This window comes from Erythranthe guttata, chromosome 14 (genome assembly GCF_056151865.1).
Source record: "Erythranthe guttata isolate IM_541 chromosome 14, IM_541, whole genome shotgun sequence".
Lineage (NCBI taxonomy): Eukaryota > Viridiplantae > Streptophyta > Magnoliopsida > Lamiales > Phrymaceae > Erythranthe > Erythranthe guttata.
Genome location: NC_142546.1, coordinates 14,577,060 through 14,598,600, shown reverse-complemented (window position 1 = coordinate 14,598,600; position 21,541 = coordinate 14,577,060). Strand labels below are relative to the sequence as shown.

Sequence of the window (21,541 nt, the reverse complement as noted above, 5' to 3'; positions counted from 1 at the left end):
TATATATATATATATATATATATATATATATATATATATATATATATATAAGTGGGCCTTGAATGGGTCCACTAATTATTTTGCTATACTGGGCCGAAAGCTAAGGCCAAGCCCGTTGGTTAATTACCTTAACGAAATTAGAATTATACTCTAATTAGAATTCTACTATTAATTAATATAAATAAGGCCTCACGGTAAAAGGTACGTTATATTCTCTAGTTCTGATACCTCTTGCAGGTTTGAAATTCAGGTGTTCCTCTTTACGTGACACCGACCATCTGCTCCCGTTTAATCCACCCAAGGTGAGTGCCCGTTTAATCCACCCAAGATGAGTGATACGTTTAGGATGATGTGGACTAGGGGTTTCTTTTCCCCTGTACGTTATACAATTTCTTTTCCTCAAAGTTATGGTTATGTTGGTTATATTATTTGATTTTTTTTTCTTTTTGTTTTAATGTTGGTAGGTAATAGGTATATTTATTGGATAATTACGTAATTCAAGAAACAATGGTTTTATGGTGGGGATGCGAAGCTTTACTTGGAGTGGATGCACGTAGAGTCGCGGGGTACGAATATAACTACCGTTTCTCGATCGACGATGAAATGGCTCCGTTCTATAAATTCGAATTTCTCCATGGAAAAAAAACACATATCTTCGAAATCAGAACAAGCTTCATCATGAAAAAAATCAACGGTCAAGATCAGATTATGGACTCGGAGAGATTCCACGCAATAGTATATGGGGATAGTCAAACTTGTCTCATGGGACGTGTGGCGGACCGATTCGCGGAATATTGGATGACTAACGACGAAATCGGTATCTTTGTCCGTGAGGCATTCGATTTTGCCGCCCAAACGGGCAAAAACACCTCCCGATCGTTAATCCCTATAGTTGTTCATATCGACGTTTGCACAGTTCAGCAAGAAAACGAGACGGTTGACTCGGTCTGCGACCGAGTCATCAGAGAGGAAAAATTGGTCCCTTTTGACGTTTGGCCATTTAATCCAGCGGCTGCGGATCGGGGGAATTTGGATGGACAACTTTGGGATTATTTGGCTCGGTTAATGATGGGGTGGCCTGGATGTGGAGAGTTGGACTCGTCAAATATTAGGGTTGAGGATGTTGGAGAGGGAATGACGGTTATGCCCATCTGTAATATTTGTTCGCGGGGCCCGATGATCGGGACTCGCATATCGGTGCTCCCTTCGTGCAATCATGCTTTCCATTTGCATTGCATCGTGAGGAGGATGCTCGGCAAAAACTATATGTGCCCTACGTGCCAAGTTCCTGCGTATCCGTATCAATATCCCCCACTACTTGAAACATGAGAGACTGAGTTTGCATATTTGTTTTTATTATTAGTATTATTAAAAAAAATCCTAAAGTAGCGCGACTTTTTATCGGAGTTTTAATTTGTGGTTCTTTTTTTTTGCCCCGGATTTTAGTTTCATTTGAGCATTGTTCTTGAATGATTTTTGACAAGTCTGTGTATATTTTACATTAGGATTGGAAACGTTTCCACGCACGCAGTTGCGATTCGTCCGAAAGAAATAAAATCACATCAGTTTCTGATCCACAAACAAAAAGATGCCGTGCGTATTCTTCATAACAAAATACGCACGCCATCAAGAAAATAAAAGAACACAAAAAAAAAAAAAATTGCGCCTTTTTGCACAATTTGGCACCAAAGACAACAAACAAACAAACTGGCCCGTTTAGTCAGCCTCCAACGAGGTGGCGTCTTTTTGCACAATCTGCAAAATAAGATGAAGGGGGTCGAATTAGAAACAGAAAAGCGAAACGAAAAAAAAAACTATGGTCCAAAAGAAACCGAACCGAGCAGGAAAATATAAAAAACTAGACCTTAGTTACGTATTCTTTGATTCTGTCATTAATTTCTGGATCTAAAGCTCTCTCAGCAAGCTCGTAATATACAGCGCTACCTTCGGGGCCGTTAACTTTTTCTTTCTGCAAATATCTGCACAACAAACAGCAAATATTCACATACAAAATTCAAACTGAAATCCAATACGAACATCCCGACAATCAATCACCTCTGCTGGACAAGTGCTTCTACAGCCAGTTTCGTGTTTGCAAAATTCGGATGGCTTTCGTTGTTTTCATGCACTCCCAATCGCTTCAGATGATGCCAAAGATTCTCTTCAAGACAATAATTTTACGTGAGCAACAAATCTAGAAAGAGCCTATCTTTACAATTAAACTAAGTTTAATAAGTAGGTAAAAACTGACTTATGATTATACATATACCTTCCGTGATTTTGCCTCCGCCTAGATGAATAATTCCGATAACTACAAAAGTTAAACCGGTCACGTGTGACGAACTTGTGTCCTCCACAAATTTTTTATAGATATCCGCAGGTAACTGACTTATGATTATATACGATTTTGCATCACCGGTAGCTGCAACACACGAAACATCGTAAGAATCAGTATTGTATACATAGTTACGAAGCAACGAGAGCTGATTACGGTACTTAGTATTTTGACTGTCTTAAGTCAATTGAAACAAATGCAAATGGATGTAAAAGCATGCTCTGCTTCCCTTCAGTTAAATCAATCGAAACAAGTCGTTGGTCTCTTTATACTAATCCCAAAATCGAAAAAAACAAATGTACCAAAATGGTAAATATGTATAAAATTCAATCGGATAAAAATAGATTAATTAATTAAAAAAAAAAAAAGAATTTTTTTTTGGATAAAACTCACAGAGGTGGGATTGTGAAGCGCGGGTAGATTTAGAAGAAGCGGAAGGGCGAGAGCGGTGAAGCTCTCTCAATTCATAGCCGAAAATGGAGGAGAGTTTGGATTTGGCCTCGTTGATTACAAATGCGGGCAAATTCCTCTGCTTATAGCCTTTACTTGTGATCAGCTGAGTTAAATCTTCCCTTCTTATCGGACAACCTGAACTTTGCTCGGTTTTGAACAGGATGTACCGGATCACTTCTCCCACCAATTTGTCCTTTTCCTGTGCCCAACAAAAACACAGTCATATCATATTGTATACTCTCTCTCTCTCTCTCTCTACACACACTCACACACTCTCTATCTCTCTCTCTACACACACACACACACACATACACAATCTCTCTCTATATATATACACCACACACACACGCACTCTCTCTCTCACACATACACACTCACACACTCACTCTCTCTCTCTCTCTACACACACACACACAATCTCTATCTCTCTCTCTACACACACACACACACACACAGTCTCTCTCTATACACACACACACACACACACACACACACACACACACACACACACTCTCTCTCTCTCACAAACACACGGCGGCGCTGGTAAAAATGGAGGAAAGAAGAAACTTACATGGTCTGAGATGTCGAACTGAGAGGAGGTTTCATGAGTGGCGGACATTCTATGGAATCGCGATAGTTTGGAGCCCTAATTTCGCCCCCCTTTTTTTTGTTGGGGGTGAGATTCAAATTGAATGCGTAAAAATGTCATACGTGCGTGGAATTGTACCTCGCACGTGCGAAAATTCAAATAATGAAATTTGGTGGGGTACGCGCGAAATCTTTTTTTCTTTTTTAATATTTAGGGTGTTTTGGTGGTCTAATTTATACTATATCGGGTGTAAATGTAATACACCACTCACACCCATATTAGTATGTGTAGATCAACGTTAAATAACCGTAAATTGCAAATCAAATTAGACAATAATCAATTATATTTTTTTTTTGTAAAAATGTAAAAGAATCAAATCAGAGTCAAATTCAAACATTTAGTCCAAATCGAAACAGAACCAATACGTATAAACAAACTATATATGTCATAGGGAAACGAAATTGTTACCTGAGATCAGAGATCTGAACTATTGTATACCCCGCCGGTATACAATTGATCTGCAATCTTATCGATCGTCCACGTGTTAAATTCTTTTTGGTTAATTCCTCGTCTAAATGGTATACGCGACTTTGCTTCATCAAAGAGTAAATAGTTGAGCGAAAATCCATCTTCGTCTTTACTTAGCCTCCACTCACATTCTATCACGGTCTCCCACTCCTCCATCAAATCTAGCAGTAGTGCCACATCATCAAATTCAGCCTGCCTATTAAAAGCGTGCTCCGCCCTAGCTTGAGGGTACACACGCAATGCATATACAATCGGATGCTCGTCAAGAATCGGATCAACGAGAACCTTTAGTTCTTTACGCAGACATGGGAATCTGCCCTTCGCCTCTACGGGCAAGAAAGAAAAAACTGATCTCAGAATGTCGTCGGGCAGCATCAAGAAACCGGACTCTCCGACGGCCGGAGCTACGCCGACGACATTTTCGACGACCGCAGCCGGACCTAAGTTTCCGACAATTCCGACGGCCGGGACTAGGTCGCGCGAGTTTACGACTGCCGGAAGTACGTCGCCGGCGTTTCCAGCGGCGGCCGGAACCTGGTTCATCTCGCCGTCGCCCCCTTTCTTTCTCTTGTTCGACGTTGCTCTATCTTCCATTTTCCTTTTGCCGCTCTCAACCATTTTTGTTTTCTCTCCGGCTCGAGTTCCGATTCAAGAATAAATGCCTCGAGTTCCGATTTCCGATTCAAGAATAAATGCCTCGAGTTCTGATTTCGCTATTTGGGCCCTTAAATATTTGGGCCAATGATAAAATTGCAGCTACCCTGACATTATCTCAAATTACAAAAAACTCCATTTTATTATTATTATTAATATAATAATAATAATAATAATAATAATAATAATAATAATAATAATAATAATAATAATAATAATAATAATAATAATAATAATAATAATAATAATAATAATAATAATAATAATAATAATAATAATAATAATAATAATAATAATAATAATAATAATAATAATAATAATAATAATAATAATAATAATAATAATAATAATAATAATAATAATAATAATAATAATAATAATAATAATAATAATAATAATAATAATAATAATAATAATAATAATAATAATAATAATAATAATAATAATAATAATAATAATAATAATAATAATAATAATAATAATAAAATGTAATCAGAGAGAAAAGAATAAGAGGTAGTTTCCTGATACAAGTGAAAATCTTTTCTAAAGTATTATCTCTTTTCATCTTACGCTTGTTTTCTCCTTTCATCATCCGAGGTAATAATTCTACCGATTTTATTTCTGCCCGTGAATTGTCGTCGTATGATTATTGTAATAATATATATTTTTTTTTAATTTGTGGCTCTGTGTTGCGATTGATCTCAGATTATTTTGTTATTCTCCCCTTTCTTAATTATTTTTTCTGGGTACGTGGTAGAAGTTAATTCTCATTGATTAAGCTATGTGAGCTCTAGATTGTTTAAACAGAAAACAATTTTTAACTGATTTTTTTTTATTTTGTGTGTGTGTGTGTGTGTGTAATTAAACCTAGAAATACTGAGAAAGAGTAGGTAGATATCTTGTAATGATGTCTCCTAATACGATTAGGATTCTGCAGATCTATTGATTAAGTGGTTATTTTTCTTTTTCTATTCCCCGAAATTTTTGGTTTAATTATTTGGTTTTGAATTGGTATATCGCAATTTCTCGATTTTATTTTAATCATAAGATTGTCCCTTTTTTTTTGTTATAATTAATGTTGATAATAGGTATATTTTAATTGGATATAATTAGGTAGTGCAATGAACAATGGCTCTACGTGGATGCCGAACTGTAACTGGAGTGGCTGCACGTGGAGTGGCCGGGTACGAATATCGTTATCGTTTCTCGATCGATGAAGAAGATGAAATAGCTAAATTGTATAAATTCCAAATCCACCGTGGAAAGAAAACCTACCTCTTCGAGATCAGAACGAGCTTCGTCATCAAGACAATCGACGGTCAAGAGCATATTATGGACTCGGAGAGATACGACGCCCGAGTATATGATGATAGTAACGAATACGGTTTTATGATGATGGTGGAGCATCGGCTCGCAGATTATTGGATGACCAAGGATGAAATTAGTACGTTTGTCCACGAGACTTGCGATTTCGCCTTTCAAATAGGCAAAGATCCTAAAAACGAATCTCGATTACTAATCCCTGTAGTTATCCACCTTGACATTTGCACAGTGCAGCAAGAAAACGAGTCGGTTGACTCAGTCAACAACCGAGCCATCAGGGAGCAAAATTTGATCCCGTTTTACGTTTGGCCGAAAGCGACGGGTGTGGATCGGGGGAAGTTTAATAATTATCTTCAACTTTTTTGTTTGAATCTGGTTATGGCAAGGGCTAATGTTGGAGATGTTGTTGACCATAGATCGGGGATGAGGCCTAGGGTTAGGGTTGAGGATGTCGAAGAGGGAATGGCGATTATGCCCCTCTGTGATATATGTTTGCGGGGCCCGATGATCGGGACGTATGTATCGTGGCTCCCTTCGTGCAATCATGCGTTTCATTTACATTGCATTGTGAGAAGGCTGCTGATCGAAGACAACCACTTTTGCCCTACTTGTCAAGTTCGTGCTTATCCGTTTATTCCTCTGAGATTTACTCAGCCACCACGTGCTTGAAAAACAAGGGAGGGAGTCTGCAAGTTTTTTTTTTTAAATTAGTGTTTATAATCTAAACTTATGTATTTTTTAAACTTATGTATTTTTTAATTTAGTATTTATAAACTAAACTTATGTAGGAACATTCGATCCGAGTTTCAAGTTTAAGTTAACAGTGTGATTGAACAGATGTCTAATATCGATTTCATTACCATGATAAGAAGTCAGCGATTGTCAATAAGCAAGTTTCCCTTTTCATTGATCCCAAAGTTAACCGAAAAAACACAACTGTTACAAATTAAAACGAAAAAACAAAACGAAAACAAAATCCTTCCGGAAAAGCAACCTAAAGTATTATAATATCTATTACTGCCGTAATCCAAGTTCAGGATTAAGCCGACATTGGACCATCTTCTCTACTCTTTACGGACAAAGTAAAGCTTGCCCATCACATGAAGAATGGCAACAAAAGCAATGAAGCCAATGCTCATTACAAGAACAACATTAGGAGAGATCTTGAGTCCCGGTGCATCGTCTGTGTAAAACTGGAGCATGGTCCCACTCGCTCCGCCAGCAGCTCCGCCGCCAGCTGTCCTTCTCCGGCGAAGATTAGCTGCAGCTGCTGCTGCTGTTCCTCTCTGGGGTGCAGCTCCACCTGTTGCCATTTCTGCAATCCAATGTTTCAAGATTCAGAACAAAAACAAGAACCAAAGTGCTAAGAATGTTTTTGCTCACGTGCCATCGACACAAAATCTTTCCACTTATCATTGTTTGTTTTGAACATCTTCTTACAATTACTAAGAATGTTTTTGCTCACGTGCCATCGACACAAAAGTTGTTGACCGGAGGGATATACGATCTCTATAGCCTTCATCAAAGCCAACTCTCGATCTGTGACTATACAATTAGGTCTAGGACAACTTTCCATGACCTTCGCCAAGCTCTTCAAGGCCCATACGTAATTGTCTATTTTTTCCGCCCGAAGGTATGCAAATGCAACAGAGAACGTTTTATTCGTAGAAGTAATACCCACAATCTCCAGGAATGGGAGTCCGTATATGTTGGTTTTGTATGTACAATCCATAACCAATACATACGGATAACTACATGCCAATTTAATGCACGTAGGGTGGGTCCACAACAAGTCCATTACCTCGCCGGTCTCCTCCAAATATCTGTGATACTCGAAGTAGTTATTTTCGGACAACTTCAACATCAACAATTGCATTTGAGTTCTACCAGCATTCTCTTTGAACTGGATCTTCTGACGAGCATTATAAACCGTCTTAATTAAAGACGCATTTGTCGGATTCTTCAACTTTAGTGATGATAAGATTGTCTTTGGTTTCACCAATGCGTTTGACAAGTCTTCTACCAGTGCCATCTCTTCACTTGTTAATCTTCCAGCATATGAGTGGCCTTGAAAGTTTTCAAAATCTGAGTGGTTGTGACTACCACATTCAACTGTCAACACCCACCCAACTTCTTCTTCATCCATGCCCATTTTTTGGCCCTTCAACTCAAACGGACACTCACATTTCTTGGACGCTGTTTGCCTTTTTCCCTTTCCTCGGTCGTCTTGACCGGGTACCTTTTTGCCACGATACACCCCCGCACGCTCACATACAAGTACCACGTAGGGCCTTCTACGTCTATTTTTTCCCGGGTTTGAAGACTTTACTGACATTATCATTCCTAGTCACATACCAACTTCGCGCACCCATGTGACTAAATTGTCCCTTGTTGCAAACTCCTCATGGGTGGTAAATTCATGTGAATAATCCAAAGCTAATTCCCTACATGCATTAGCTCCACTACACGCGCTAGGTACAAAACTCTGCAAGAAAAATCGAAAAATTGGTTACACAATTGTAACAGTGATAATTCGACACACTAGCGTCGAAATATCCGTTTTCTATCGACACCAGAATGTCGATAATTTCAATATAATTCGACAGTTAATGAGTGTCGAATTATTTTGAAATTGTCGACACTGCAGTGTCGATATAAAGCGGATATTTCGACCTGTACATGTCAAAATTTTTGTACGTGAAATGAGGTGCGAAAAACGAGAAAAACGATCACAAAGTACAATATTTCTTACCTCTTTGTGTTCTTCGACCTTAGAATCCTCCATATTTATATCTTGTGTATCCATAATGTCCTTCTTTTCAAGTTTTAGTAAGATTTGAGGGTTTTATGTGATAAGGGTTTTGGAGAATATGGAAGATTTTTTTGTGGAAAAAATGTGTAAAATGAGGGTGAAGAAGAAGATGTTGGTGTTTTGTTGGGTGAGTGAGTTCCCTCTCTTTTTTCTTTTTTTTTTTTATTCTTTTTTTTGTATTTATTTTTTGGTCTTGCAATAGCAATTAACTTAATTTAAATTAATAATATCTAAATTATTATTGGGGTTATATTTGTAATTTCCAGTCTCGATTTTAATAAATTTATTTATATTTTGGTCTTGCATGAAGTAAGGTCTTGCACTTAGTAATTTTCGTCTTGCAAATATCTGCAGCCATGATAAAATTGCAGCTACCCTAATAAATGACGAAAAACTCCCTTTTATTATTATTATTATTATTATTATTATTATTATTATTATTATTATTATTAATAATAATAATAATAATAATAATAATAATAATAATAATAATAATAATAATAATAATAATAATAATAATAATAAAAAAAAAAAATGAAAATCAGAGAGAAAAGAATAAGAGGTGGTTTCCAGATACAAGTGAAAATCTTTTCGAAAGTAATAAATATCTCTAGGGTTTTCTCTATATAAACTGCCCTCGCTTACTTTTCTTTTCATCTTACGCTTGTTTTCTCCTTTCATTCTCCGAGGTAATCAATTCTACCGATTTTATTTCTGCCCGTTAATTGTTGTCGTATGATTATTTGTACTAGTTATTATTGTAATAATATATATTTTTTTTTAATTTGTGGCTCTGTGTTGCGAATGATCTCAGATTATTTTGTTATTCTCCACTTTCTTAATTGTTTTTTTGTAATTAAACCTTGAAATACTGAGAAAGAGTAGATAGATCCTCCTAATACGATTAGGATTCTGCAGATCTATTGATTAAGTGGTTATTTTTCTTTTTCTATTCCCAGAATTTTTTGGTTTTGAATTGGTATATCAGAACTCAGTGAACCAATTTCTCAACTAGGTAGTAGAAAGGAACAATGGCTCTACGTGGATGCCGAACTGTAACTGGAGTGGTTGCACGTGGAGTTGCGGGGTACGAATATCACTATCTTTTCTCTGTCGATGAAGAAGATGAAATAGCTAAATTGTATAAATTCCAAATCCACCGTGGAAAGAAAACCTACCTCTTCGAGATTAGAACCAGCTTCATCATCAAGACAATCGACGGTCAAGATCGGATTTTGGACTCGGAGAGATACGACGCCCAAGTATATGTTGATAGTAATAAAGTATATGATGATAGTAATAAGTTCGGTTTTATGATGATGGTGGAGCATCGGCTCGCAGATTATTGGATGACTAAGGATGAAATTTGTAGGTTTGTCAACGAGACTTGCGATTTCGCCTTTCAAATAGGCCAAGATCCTAAAAACGAATCTCGATTACTGATCCCTGTAGTTATCCACCTCGACGTTTGCACAGTGCAGCAAGAAAACGAGTCAGTTGACTCAGTCAACAACCGAGCCATCAGGGAGCAAAATTTGATCCCGTTTTACGTTTGGCCGGAAGCGACGGTGGATCGGGGGAAGTTTAATAATTATCTTCTACTTTTTTGTTTGAATCTAGTTATGGCGAGGGCTAATGTTGGAGATGTTGTTGACCATAGATCGGGGATGAGGCCTAGGGTTAGGGTTGAGGATGTCGAAGAGGGAATTACGATTATGCCCCTCTGCGATATTTGTTTGCGGGGCCCAATGATCGGGACTTATGTATCGTGGCTCCCTTCGTGCAATCATGCGTTTCATTTGCATTGCATTGTGAGAAGGTTGCTGCTTGAAGACAACCACTTTTGCCCTACTTGTCAAGTTCGTGCCTATCCGTTTATTCCTCCGAGAATTACTCAGCCACCACGGGCTTGAAAAACAAGAGAGAGTCTGCAAGTTTTTTTTTTTAATTAGTATTTATAAACTAAACTTATGTAGCAACATTCGATTCGAGTTTCAAGTTTAAGTTAACGGTGTGATTGAACTGTGGGTGGATGATGTGCATATGATTTTTTGCTTTCTATGATGTCAGAGCTGCAAGATGTCAAACCCAGATCAAGCTCAATCAAACAACCTTAACACAACACAAATGGATAGTGTTGCCTTAGTTTCCCATATTCGAAACTTACATAAAAATCGAGCAAATGCATCAGGTTTCCATTACTTTACGCTGCCAACAAGCATAATCCTTCCGAACAAATCGATAAGATGTCAAGTTTCCCTTTTCATTGATCCCAAAGTTAACCGAAAAAACACAACTGTTACAAATTAAAACGAAAAAAAAAACGAAAACAAAATCCTTCCGGAATAAAAGAAACCTAAAGTATAATATCTATTATTGCCGTAATCCAAGAATCAGGATTAAGCCAACACAGGACCATCTTCTACTCTTTACGGACAAAGTACAGCTTGCCCATCACATGAAGAATGGCAACAAAAGCAATGAAGCCAATGCTCATTACAAGAACAACGTTCGGAGAGATCTTGAGTCCCGGTGCATCGTCTGTGTAAAACTGGAGCATGGTCCCACTCGCTCCGCCAGCAGCTCCGCCGCCAGCTGTCCTTCTCCGGCGAAGATTAGCTGCAGCTGCTGCTGCTGTTCCTCTCTGGGGTGCAGCTCCACCTGTTGCCATTTCTGCAATCCAACGTTTCAAGATTCAGAGCAAAAACAAGAACCAAAGTCGAAGTTGTATTCCCAAGAAACAACAAGAAACAACAAGAGAAAGGTAATTTTTTTTCCCCATAAAAGTCGAAGTTGTGCATTTGCATATTGCTAATGTTTAACGTGGATATTCAAAATCAGTAATGGAAACTTCATGTGGTCATATTGACGGCATTATTAGGAACTTATACAACGAAAACTGAACGAAAAAATAGTGGCATACAACATGTCATGAAGTACACTATTACTCGTAGAAACTATAATATCTCCAAGAACTACAATATTCCAAAGAAACAACAAGAAAACGGTTTTTTTCCACATAAAATCGAAGTTGTGCATTTTCGTATTGGTAATATTTAACACGGATATTCAAAATCAGTGATGGCAACTTCAAGTGGTCATATTGACGGCATTCTTAGGAACATATACAGCGAAAACTGAACAAAAAAATAGTTGCATACGAAATGCAATAAAGTGCACTATTACTCGTCGAATCCATAATATCTCCAAGAACTACAATATTCCAAAGAAACAACAAGAAAAAAGGTTTTTTTTTTTGCCCCATAAAAGTCGAAGTTGTGCACTTGCATATTGGTAATATTTAACACGGACAGTCAAATCAGTGATGGCAACTTCAAGTGGTCAAATCGATGTCATTCGTAGGAACTTATACAACGAAAACTGAATGAAAAAAATAGTTGCATACAATACGACACAAAGTACGCTATTACTCGTAGAATCTATAATATCTCCAAGAACTACTATTGGAGACATTTGAAGGAGCTACAAATTGACATAGCATGAATATACCAAATGCATGATACGAAACTCCATCCACCGAAAAGCAAGTCGAGAACAACGAAAAATAATTCCCCTGATCAATCGACACATGGTTCTTTGACTGTTTCGATAAAATTCATTTTAAGGCATTAAAAGAACCTAAATCAACAATTGCAGAGGAGAGCTCGAGACATCCCAAATCGAGTTTATCCGACAGACACAAAAATTTTATAAACCAACATATATGCTCGAGACATCCCAAATCGAGTTTATCCGACAGACACAAAATTTTTATAAACCAACATATATGCAGCTTAAATTCGACATTATTTCAACTATGCATTACTTTACACACTTACTTAGCACAATTCAATGCGAACAAATTGTCGAAAAAATCAAACAGTAAAATTAACAGAAATCACATTCGAATCATCATGCATGCATTTCAAAGGCAGAAAGGGCAACGAAAAAAAAACCCAATTAAAAATAGTCAAAAAAAAAAAAAAATCTTCACTATCAAACCCAAGCAGAGATCAACTTCCAGAATCTAGATTTCATAACGACGATCAGTAAATATAACATCGGAGAAACCAGATCCATAAATCTGTGTCTTACATCCAATCAGCAATTGCGAATCGAACGCATATATAAAATAATAAAAGGAAATTCGATACGGAGTTGGATCAAGATCTGATTCGAATCAAACGAGTTGAGCGATTCATAGCAACTCACCTTAATTTTGAGAACTGGAAACTTGGGTCAATTCGGTTGGATTCTCTCTCTAGGGTTTCCTCAATTTCAGATCGAAAATCGTCGTCAGAAATAATGTTGAAAATTATGGAATTGAGGTGAATTTAAGAGAGAGAGAGAGAGAGAGGGAGAGAGAGAATCCTGTTGACCTTTGACTAAATTTCATTACAGTATAGATTAAACCGAAATTGTGAAAGATTTATTATAATGTTTATTCATCGAATAATCAATTGTATTTCAAATAATATACTATTGCTATAAATACTCCATATATGAGCTTTTTGAAAGTGATTATTATCCTTTTTTTGCTTATAATTTTTTTTAGGTGTTTGTAAAATTAAGTTTTGCTTTTGCTTGCTCCAACTTACCACCTCCGGAACCAGTTGAGCTACACCCATGCGGGCTAAGTTTTGCTTTTGCTTCTCTTAAAATAAATTGTTTTAAGCTTTTTTTTTTTTTTTCTAAAAACATCCGTGTATTTGTTTTTCTATTTAAGTTCATTTTCGAGAATATTTGCAGACATCCCCAACTTTTAAAAATAATCACTTAAAATTAACTTAACTCACAATCACTAACTTCTACTTTTCAATAAGCATTTTGCAAACACCACATATTTTTAATATTCGGTTTTTGTAATTTCAACTAATTGTTTTCGTCTTTAAATTTTTGACAACAATTTCGAGCAATTATTGGTCAAATTTAGCTAGATATGTATGCTCCTAATCTTATTAAATTCATATAAATGAAAAAAATGCACTACAGTAGAAACCTCGATAAATTAATAACCCTCAATGAAATAATATTTTTTACCAATCTCTACTCGGTGTCAACGTATTAAATTTATAGTTTAATAATTTAATATTTCGCTAAATTAATCTGAATATTTAAAAACTAATCGCGATAATAATATTATTTATGGGCTATTATTGTGTGTGGGCACTCATTGTTCAAAACCCAAACATGTAACAAACGGTTTATTTATGCAGGCTTGTTCATCAAGAGCTCAACATGTAAATGGGCCTGCTCCATTAACTAACAGCTCACAACAAAATTAAATACAAATAAAATTAGTCCATCTAAAATAAGGGACATACTAAAATAAATAAATACTATTTTTTTTTCTCAGTCTAACAGACCAAAATAAATAATATAAAATTATATTAATATGCTTAGTGAAAATCAATACTACACAAACGCACAAATCAATCATATTTTCTTTGTTCCAAAACCCTTCTTCTTTATTACGATTATGTTCTATTTTTATTTTTTTAATTAAATCAAACGATATGTCAATGAAAATTACTTTAAAATCGAAAGTCGAAACATTGTGATCCATTTCAAAATTTTGATTTTAGATCTTTTTGGTTAATTGTCAATGATTTTTTTTTTTTTTGTTCTTCTTTTTTTTTTTTTTAATTTAATTTAATTTACTTTGTTTTTTAATGAGCAGTAAATTAAATTGTCATTGATGGCGTGTGAAGAATATGACATGAAGAAAAAAATCGGCCTTTATGCACCAGAATCTTACTTCACTCTACCCTAGACAATCTTTTATTTTATTTTATTATACACAAACTTACAAAACTTTCATTTATTACATGATTAATCTTGTCCCTTGTCACAATAAAAGATTGAGACATCATTCATTCATTGCATCTTGTATATGATTGCAGTAGGTACACATGTAATTGGGCGGTTTTTTTTAGTATACTTATGGATATTAATAATCAACAACAATAATAACAAGTTCGAGGGGTTATTTATAATTAAATTGTTAGAATGCACTTTATTTAAATGTTAGTGAACTTATAACATTGAATTAATGGATTGACCCGTTAGTTTAATTATTTGTAGATGAGTTTTTATTATTTCGATCATTTTAAATGGCCTGGAGCACAAAATTTGCAATATATATATATATATATATATATATATATATATATATATATATATATATATATATATATATATATATATATATATATATATATATATATATATATATATATATATATATTATTTAGATATTTTCAAATTCGAGAAGAATTTTTTTTTTTTTTTTTTTTGTGGTGGAAATAATAATACCTATTAATTCGGCTATAATATTGAATGAGGAAATTACATTTTTCACCACTCAGGTTTGTACTAATTTCACATTATTTGGTCTTCCTTATTTACAAAATAATATTTTTGGTCCCTCATGTTTCAATAATTTGACATTTTTGGTTATTTCCACCAATTTAGTAGTAACGAGAAATTGACAAAAATTACCAAAACTATCAAATTATTGAAAAATGAGGGACCAAATATGTTTTTTGGGAATATATGGAGCCAAATATGAAATCATTGCAAATTTGAGGGACTGAAACCGTATTTGTTCCAATACTGAATTAGTGATAGTTAAGATATTTACATAGGAGTCCTAGAAAATAGGGGAATTGCTAACTTTACTCTAAGAGCGTCGGTTAGAAGGTCCACGTCAAGCGCGTGGACGTGACATGTGGACAGACCGCCTCCGCGTTGTCTGGACTCCAGACCACCTTAGTTTTGAGACGCGTGTCAAATTCTGCATCACTTGCTCCTGTCCAAACTTTAGATTTCCCACGCGCGCACCCCGTAGCGTCTCCGCCAATCGAGTTTAGCCGCAAGATATGGCTGTGGCCGTACGGCCAATATCCCTAATCACGTGTCGTTTGTTTTAATTTATTTTTGCTACATAGGGACTAGTTCTTTTTAATACTTTATTTTATTCTATATAGTAAAATTAAATATATGTATTCGATGACATCATAGGATTCTTAGGAAATTAAGAATATATAATATGTAAACAAATATGAAATAATAGATAGGATAATACAAATGCTGAAATGTTGATGTCATTTAGCGGGAAAACTGAGGGCACAATGGTAATTACTTAGCTGTGGTATTACCACTAGTAGAAAATTTGCTTTTAACTACGAAATTGTTTGCTACAGTAAAAAGTCGTAGTAAATACTGGAATTTGTCGTAGCAAAAAAGTATTTGATACGGCTATTTACCATAGCAAAATTTTTGTCACGCCCGTATATACTTCTAGACAAATCCGTAGCAAATGCTAGCAAAAGCCTATATATACTACGAATTTAATACATTTTACTACGGTTAATGGTCGTAATAAAAAGCCATTTTTCTACTTGTGTACCTAGCATATAAATAATGAAATTTAAATTTAAAACCGTGGTTGATGACAAAAAATTGCATTTCATCAAAATTTAGCCAAAACAAAATTTTCTAGATGCTACAATACTCTCGTATAATAGTTTGGTGAATAAATAAAATTTTCATATCATTAAAATGTAGCTAAAACAAGATTTTCTAAATGCTACAGCACTCTCGTATAATAGCTTGACGAATAAATAGAAAATTGCATATCAAAATCTAACTAAAACAAGATTTTCTAGATATTACAACATTCTCGTATAATAGCTTGACAAATAAAAAAAAATTGCATATCATAAAAATTTAGCCAAAACAAGATTTTCTAGATGCTACAACACTTTCGTATAATAGCCTACAAACGAGAGACGTAAACCGCACTAGGCTAACCATGTGTGACAAGCTCAATCCAGTAGTCATTGGCATCTGAATTAATTAACACATACTCACTTGCTCCAGTGCGCTAGGTCATCCCTTGCGAACGTGCTTACTAGATAATTACTTGTATATATAGATATATGGTGCAAAATCACTGGATATTTATCACTAAGTGTATCATCTGATAGACCGACCGTCAAAACAAATTCGAATATTGAAATTATTAAAAAAAGAAAAAGAAAAATGATTCATCTCTCCTTTTCAAGAATCATAAATATGCAGAGTGATCCCTTTTGCCCTTCCACTCTCAAAAAGCCCACACCCACATATAATAATATATAGAAAATATAAATTATAGTTCCCTTTATAAATTTTTGTTACCCAATATTCCACGACCAAGCACCAAAAAGTTCACAAAAATCTACTTTTAATTTCTCTTTATATAATTATTTTTCCAATTACAAAATTAACTATATTTGCAAAAAATGAGTCAGTGTGTTCCAAGTTGGGATACCGACGACTACTCCGCCGCGCCGCCGCCGCCGCCCCGACCCGCTGTCTCCACTCTTTCCGATTCCTCTAATTCTTTGGCTCTCAATGTCCCCTCGTAATCTCTCTCTCTCTCTCTCTCTCTCTCTCTCTCTCTCTCTCTCTCTCTCTCTCTCTCTCTTCTTGGATGAATTAAAATTAATTATGTTTCATCAGATTGGAATACGAAGTTGCAGAGCTAACATGGAAAAACGGGCAACTAGCCATGCATGGGTTAGCCCCATCGCGCGTGGTCAACAAACCCCCCACCGCCGCATGGGAAAAGCCACGCGCCGGCGGTACTCTCGAGTCCATAGTCAACCAAGCCACCACCCAACGCCTCCCCAAGTTCGCCGCAGGCATGAATCCCAAAGAGCTGGTGCCTTGGTTCGACAACCACCGTGCCGCCGCCTCCGCCGCCGCCAACTCCGGCCCCACCGCCAGCGCCTCCCTTACCGTGACCATGGACGCCCTCGTCCCTTGCCGGAACAATATCCCCAGAAACGACGACGATGAACATAATCCAGAGAACTCCGCGCACGTGCTCGAATACGTTGTTGGGTCCTCCACGCACGTGGGGTCGTGCAGCGGAGCGGCCGCACACGGCGGCCGGTCTGCACTTGCGGCGGCATGCGGCTGCAAGGTTGTTGGCGCGACGACGGCCGCGAGCGAGAGCGCCACGTTCGGAGGGAGAGACGACAGCTTCCAGTTGACGCTTGATACTTGCGGCGGGTTGACGTCAACTTCCATGTGGTCGCCGGAAAACACCAGCTCCGGCAAAGAATATTCCAGGACCTCCGCCGATGACCATGATTATTCCGGCTGTCGCAGTAGATCACAGGCATGTTATACATCGCTACACATATATTCAAATTTGGGTAAATTACATTTACACCCCTAAAGTATGCTGAAATAACTTTAAAGTCCATGTGGTATTGATAATTACAATCACCCCTGAAACATTTCTTAAATAACACCTAGCTCGATTGTATCTCCACCACTTCCTGAAACTAATATTACGTTACAAATCTATCGGAATGACGTGTCTAATGCATTATCCCTGTTACAATTTCTAACGGTATTTCTGGGGTGATTGTAATTATCAATACCGTAGGGATATTAAAATTATTTTAGCCCATCTCAGAAGTGTAAATGTAATTTACCTTTAATTTTTACGTATGTATACGGAGTATATATTATAAAAATAATTGAAAATAAAAATAAATAAATAATTGTCTCTGGTATGCAGAGTGAAGCAGATGATTGTGGGAAAAGAAAATTAGGGCATGGAAAATCCTCAGTTACAATCAAGAAAACGAGGGCAGCTGCTATTCATAACCAATCTGAAAGAGTAGGTTTTCTCTTTCAATTTATCTCTAATTACATATATATAGATTGATAAATATCTATTTTAATTTGCACAGTGAGCTTACGAGATCTTACATATGGTGAAATACAATATGTGATTTAAAAATTGTGGATTTTCATAAATAACTCCGTACCTACTAATCACGCATACACATGAGAGTGTGTGTTATTACGTATAGATCAATCGTGTAAAACTACATGATGTATTTCACCAGATGTAGGTTACACAAAACCCATCTACGTGTATGTATTTGTAATTGGTGTATAAATATATATATGACGTAATATTATTCGGAGTATTATGTAGCATATAATGCAAGACTTTTTGTGGGTATTCGTGTATATATATATATATATATATATATATATATATATATATATATATATATATATATATATATATATATATATATATATATATATATATATATATATATATATATATATATATATATATATATATATATTATTTTTCTTGATACAAATGTTTAGCTAAAAATGTTGAATTTTGAGGTATATATAGTAAAACTAAATAAATGTATTCTCATGTATTGTCCCAGAAAAGAAGAGACAAGATTAATCAAAGGATGAAGACGTTGCAGAAGTTGGTCCCAAATTCCAGCAAGGTAACAGAAATTTTGTATAATAAAGCTTATGGTAAATTACAAAAACCCCTCTCAACGTAGGTTAAATTACAAAAAAAACGCCCCCCATCCATTCGTAATTACTAAAATCTCCGCAATGTTTGTTTCCGTCACCAACTCCCTTAATTTGTAACTTTTCACGGAATTTTTTTGAGTCCTCGGAATATTTCCCAAAAGGGGTGATAGTAATATTTGTGAATGGGTCACTCACTATAAGCAGAATATAAATTCCGTTTAAATGCAAATGCCTCATAGGGTAATTTTTATCTTCTCAAATGTAGCATAAAGAAATATCACGTCTCCAATGATATAATCAACATTTTTTGGGGAATATTCCTTGTTATAATTTTTTTTCTCTTAAAAAAAACATCATAAGGGGGTTGGTGTAATATTGGAACAAATGTGGGGTGTTTTGGTAATTATGGAAATACAGGGGTGTATTTCGTAATTTAGCATGAGTTAGAGATAAGTGATGCAAATCATTACATACTTATTAAAAAAATCTAACATTATCTGTTAGACATAAATCCGAATGATCCAAGTATTGTTTTTGGCCCCCCCTCACAACTTTTGCACCACTTCTTTATTATAGCTTTATTGAAAAATCAAATCAAAAAATTTCTGCCCTCAATTTTTAAAAATAATTAAATAATGTGAAAATTGAAACTTTAAATTAATTATATTAGACAATATAATGCAGTGAAAAGGTGGTCCATATAATACTTATAATGATGCCAATATTCACACACAAAGTGTTTTATTTTTGGGGTAATATATATATATATATATATACATATATATATAAAAGTGAACTTAGTCCACATAATTAAAATCTCGAAACTTAAGTCTATGTGGGACAGACAGTTATTTGTTAGGAAGACAAGAAAAATTAATACCACATGTGTTATTTATTTATTTTCTTGGTGGGGCTACCCTTTTGGAATATATATATATATATATATATATATATATATATATATATATATATATATATATATATATATATATATATATATATATATATATATATATATATATAGAGAGAGAGAGAGAGAGAGAGAGAGAGAGAGAGAGAGAGAGAGAGAGAGAGAGAGAGAGAGAGAGAGAGAGATTTTTATGTTTTAGAATACTGAAATGTTAAATTTCGTTTTAATTTATTAGTAATAATGTTTTGACTTTGAACGTAATTTTTACCATTTTCTAGTTTGATTTTGGTAAAATTCAAAACTCGGAAATTGTGGTCGTTTGAGTTAGCTTTCTACTGCAACATGAATTAGCTGGATTGGATACCTGGTGATAAAGTTATGCATGAATGAATTACATTTTAATTTTTTTGGATAACTCACAATGTTAAAGTTGTGGGCAATGTTCGTTCATTCATTCATATTTTTATCACCCGATATCCAATCTGGTAATTTAAGTTGAATTAGAAAGCTAATTCAAAGAATTAGAAATTCCGTGTTTGGAGTATAGACAAATTCAAACTCGAAAACGGTCAAAATCAACTAGAAATAATACAATCTCTTATGCAGACAGATAAAGCATCAATGTTGGATGAAGTAATAGAATACCTAAAACAACTTCAAGCACAAGTCCAAATGATGAGTAGGATGAACATTCCATCTATGATATTACCACTTGCCATGCAACAACAACTTCAAATGTCTATGATGGGTATGGGTATGGGTACTGGTATCGGTATGGGCATGAGTGGGCTCATGGACATCAATACAATTGGCCGTGCCGCAGCTATGCCGCCACCACCTGCCGCCGCCGCCGCAGCCTTCATGCCTATGGCGGCCGCCTCGTGGGATATTCAGCAAGACGGACGATTGCAACCACCGCCTCCGGTGATGTCTGATCCTTTATCTGCGTTCTTTGCCGGTCAATCACAAGTGAGTATTATTCAATTAAACGTAAAAATGTTGAAAAAAAAATGAATTCGTTAATTGTTGTTTTCATATATTTTGAATTTAGGAAAACACACTTTTCGTCTCTTAAGTTTACCTCAGTTTTGCATTTGGTCCTTCCTTTCGTCAATTTTTCGTTAACTGACGGACTAACGATAAATTGATTGAAATGACCAAAAGTATTAAATTTTGAAATACGAGGAACTAATTGTTTTTTTATTTTTTGTTTAAATAAAGGGAACCAAATGTCTAATTGAGGTAAACTTGAAGGACTAAAAGTTAATTTTCTTCTTATGCAGCCAATGACGATTGATGCTTACAGCAGATTGGCAGCTTTCTACCAACAATTCCAACAAATTTCTGGTTCAAAGAATTGATTATTGGGAGAAAATTAAAACAAGTGTGCTATAAGACTTTAATTAAGAAGTTAATATTTGTAGGTTCTTTTTGTGTATGTTTATTACAAGTGTTCAAATTTATGTCTTCTTTTATCAATTTCAAAATTTTCTTTTATCACTTAGGGGATGATTTCTATGACATATAAATAACATTATTTATTTGTTTCAATTCCCGAAACGTATCGAAAAATGTAGA

General features: G+C 35.3%; 7 protein-coding genes across 8 annotated transcripts; 3 read left to right on the top strand and 4 right to left on the bottom strand.

The window, feature by feature from the left end:
* Positions 1-1,473: 1,473 nt before the first annotated feature.
* On the bottom strand, positions 1,474-3,510 carry LOC105952479 (melanoma-associated antigen G1-like protein). The gene is made up of 6 exons (XM_012976041.2): positions 3,360-3,510; positions 2,729-2,987; positions 2,270-2,422; positions 2,056-2,161; positions 1,865-1,979; positions 1,474-1,755 (listed from the first exon to the last, which is right to left on the bottom strand). Exons 1-6 carry the CDS (start codon positions 3,405-3,407, stop codon positions 1,717-1,719), a joined length of 720 nt encoding a protein of 239 aa, XP_012831495.2. The 5' UTR covers positions 3,408-3,510; the 3' UTR covers positions 1,474-1,716.
* Positions 3,511-5,045: 1,535 nt separating this feature from the next.
* On the top strand, positions 5,046-6,727 carry LOC105952480 (uncharacterized). Its single transcript, XM_012976042.2, has 2 exons — positions 5,046-5,156; positions 5,673-6,727. Exon 2 carries the CDS (start codon positions 5,688-5,690, stop codon positions 6,549-6,551), a length of 864 nt encoding a protein of 287 aa, XP_012831496.2. The 5' UTR covers positions 5,046-5,156; positions 5,673-5,687; the 3' UTR covers positions 6,552-6,727.
* A 17-nt stretch (positions 6,728-6,744) lies between these two features.
* On the bottom strand, positions 6,745-7,237 carry LOC105952481 (protein transport protein Sec61 subunit beta). The gene has a single exon (XM_012976043.2). It carries the CDS (start codon positions 7,193-7,195, stop codon positions 6,947-6,949), a length of 249 nt encoding a protein of 82 aa, XP_012831497.1. The 5' UTR covers positions 7,196-7,237; the 3' UTR covers positions 6,745-6,946.
* Positions 7,238-7,245: 8 nt separating this feature from the next.
* On the bottom strand, positions 7,246-8,217 carry LOC148765261 (PKS-NRPS hybrid synthetase cheA-like). Its single transcript, XM_088812722.1, has one exon. It carries the CDS (start codon positions 8,215-8,217, stop codon positions 7,246-7,248), a length of 972 nt encoding a protein of 323 aa, XP_088668848.1.
* Positions 8,218-9,248: 1,031 nt separating this feature from the next.
* On the top strand, positions 9,249-10,716 carry LOC105952402 (uncharacterized). 2 transcript variants are annotated; one of them, XM_088812887.1, is made up of 2 exons: positions 9,249-9,383; positions 9,710-10,716. In XM_088812887.1, exon 2 carries the CDS (start codon positions 9,726-9,728, stop codon positions 10,605-10,607), a length of 882 nt encoding a protein of 293 aa, XP_088669013.1. In that variant the 5' UTR covers positions 9,249-9,383; positions 9,710-9,725; the 3' UTR covers positions 10,608-10,716. The 2 variants fall into 2 exon arrangements, with proteins under 2 accessions (XP_088669013.1, XP_088669014.1); XM_088812888.1 differs by having other exon boundaries at positions 9,289-9,383; positions 9,654-10,716.
* A 220-nt stretch (positions 10,717-10,936) lies between these two features.
* LOC105952401 (protein transport protein Sec61 subunit beta-like) lies at positions 10,937-13,048 on the bottom strand. Its single transcript, XM_012975943.2, has 2 exons — positions 12,907-13,048; positions 10,937-11,367 (listed from the first exon to the last, which is right to left on the bottom strand). Exon 2 carries the CDS (start codon positions 11,363-11,365, stop codon positions 11,117-11,119), a length of 249 nt encoding a protein of 82 aa, XP_012831397.1. The 5' UTR covers positions 11,366-11,367; positions 12,907-13,048; the 3' UTR covers positions 10,937-11,116.
* A 3,694-nt stretch (positions 13,049-16,742) lies between these two features.
* On the top strand, positions 16,743-21,523 carry LOC105952482 (transcription factor UNE10). Its single transcript, XM_012976045.2, has 6 exons — positions 16,743-17,104; positions 17,203-17,866; positions 18,275-18,376; positions 18,954-19,019; positions 20,570-20,932; positions 21,247-21,523. The coding sequence occupies exons 1-6, from the start codon at positions 16,983-16,985 to the stop codon at positions 21,322-21,324; spliced, it is 1,395 nt and encodes a 464-aa protein (XP_012831499.2). The 5' UTR covers positions 16,743-16,982; the 3' UTR covers positions 21,325-21,523.
* The last annotated feature ends 18 nt before the right edge of the window (positions 21,524-21,541 follow it).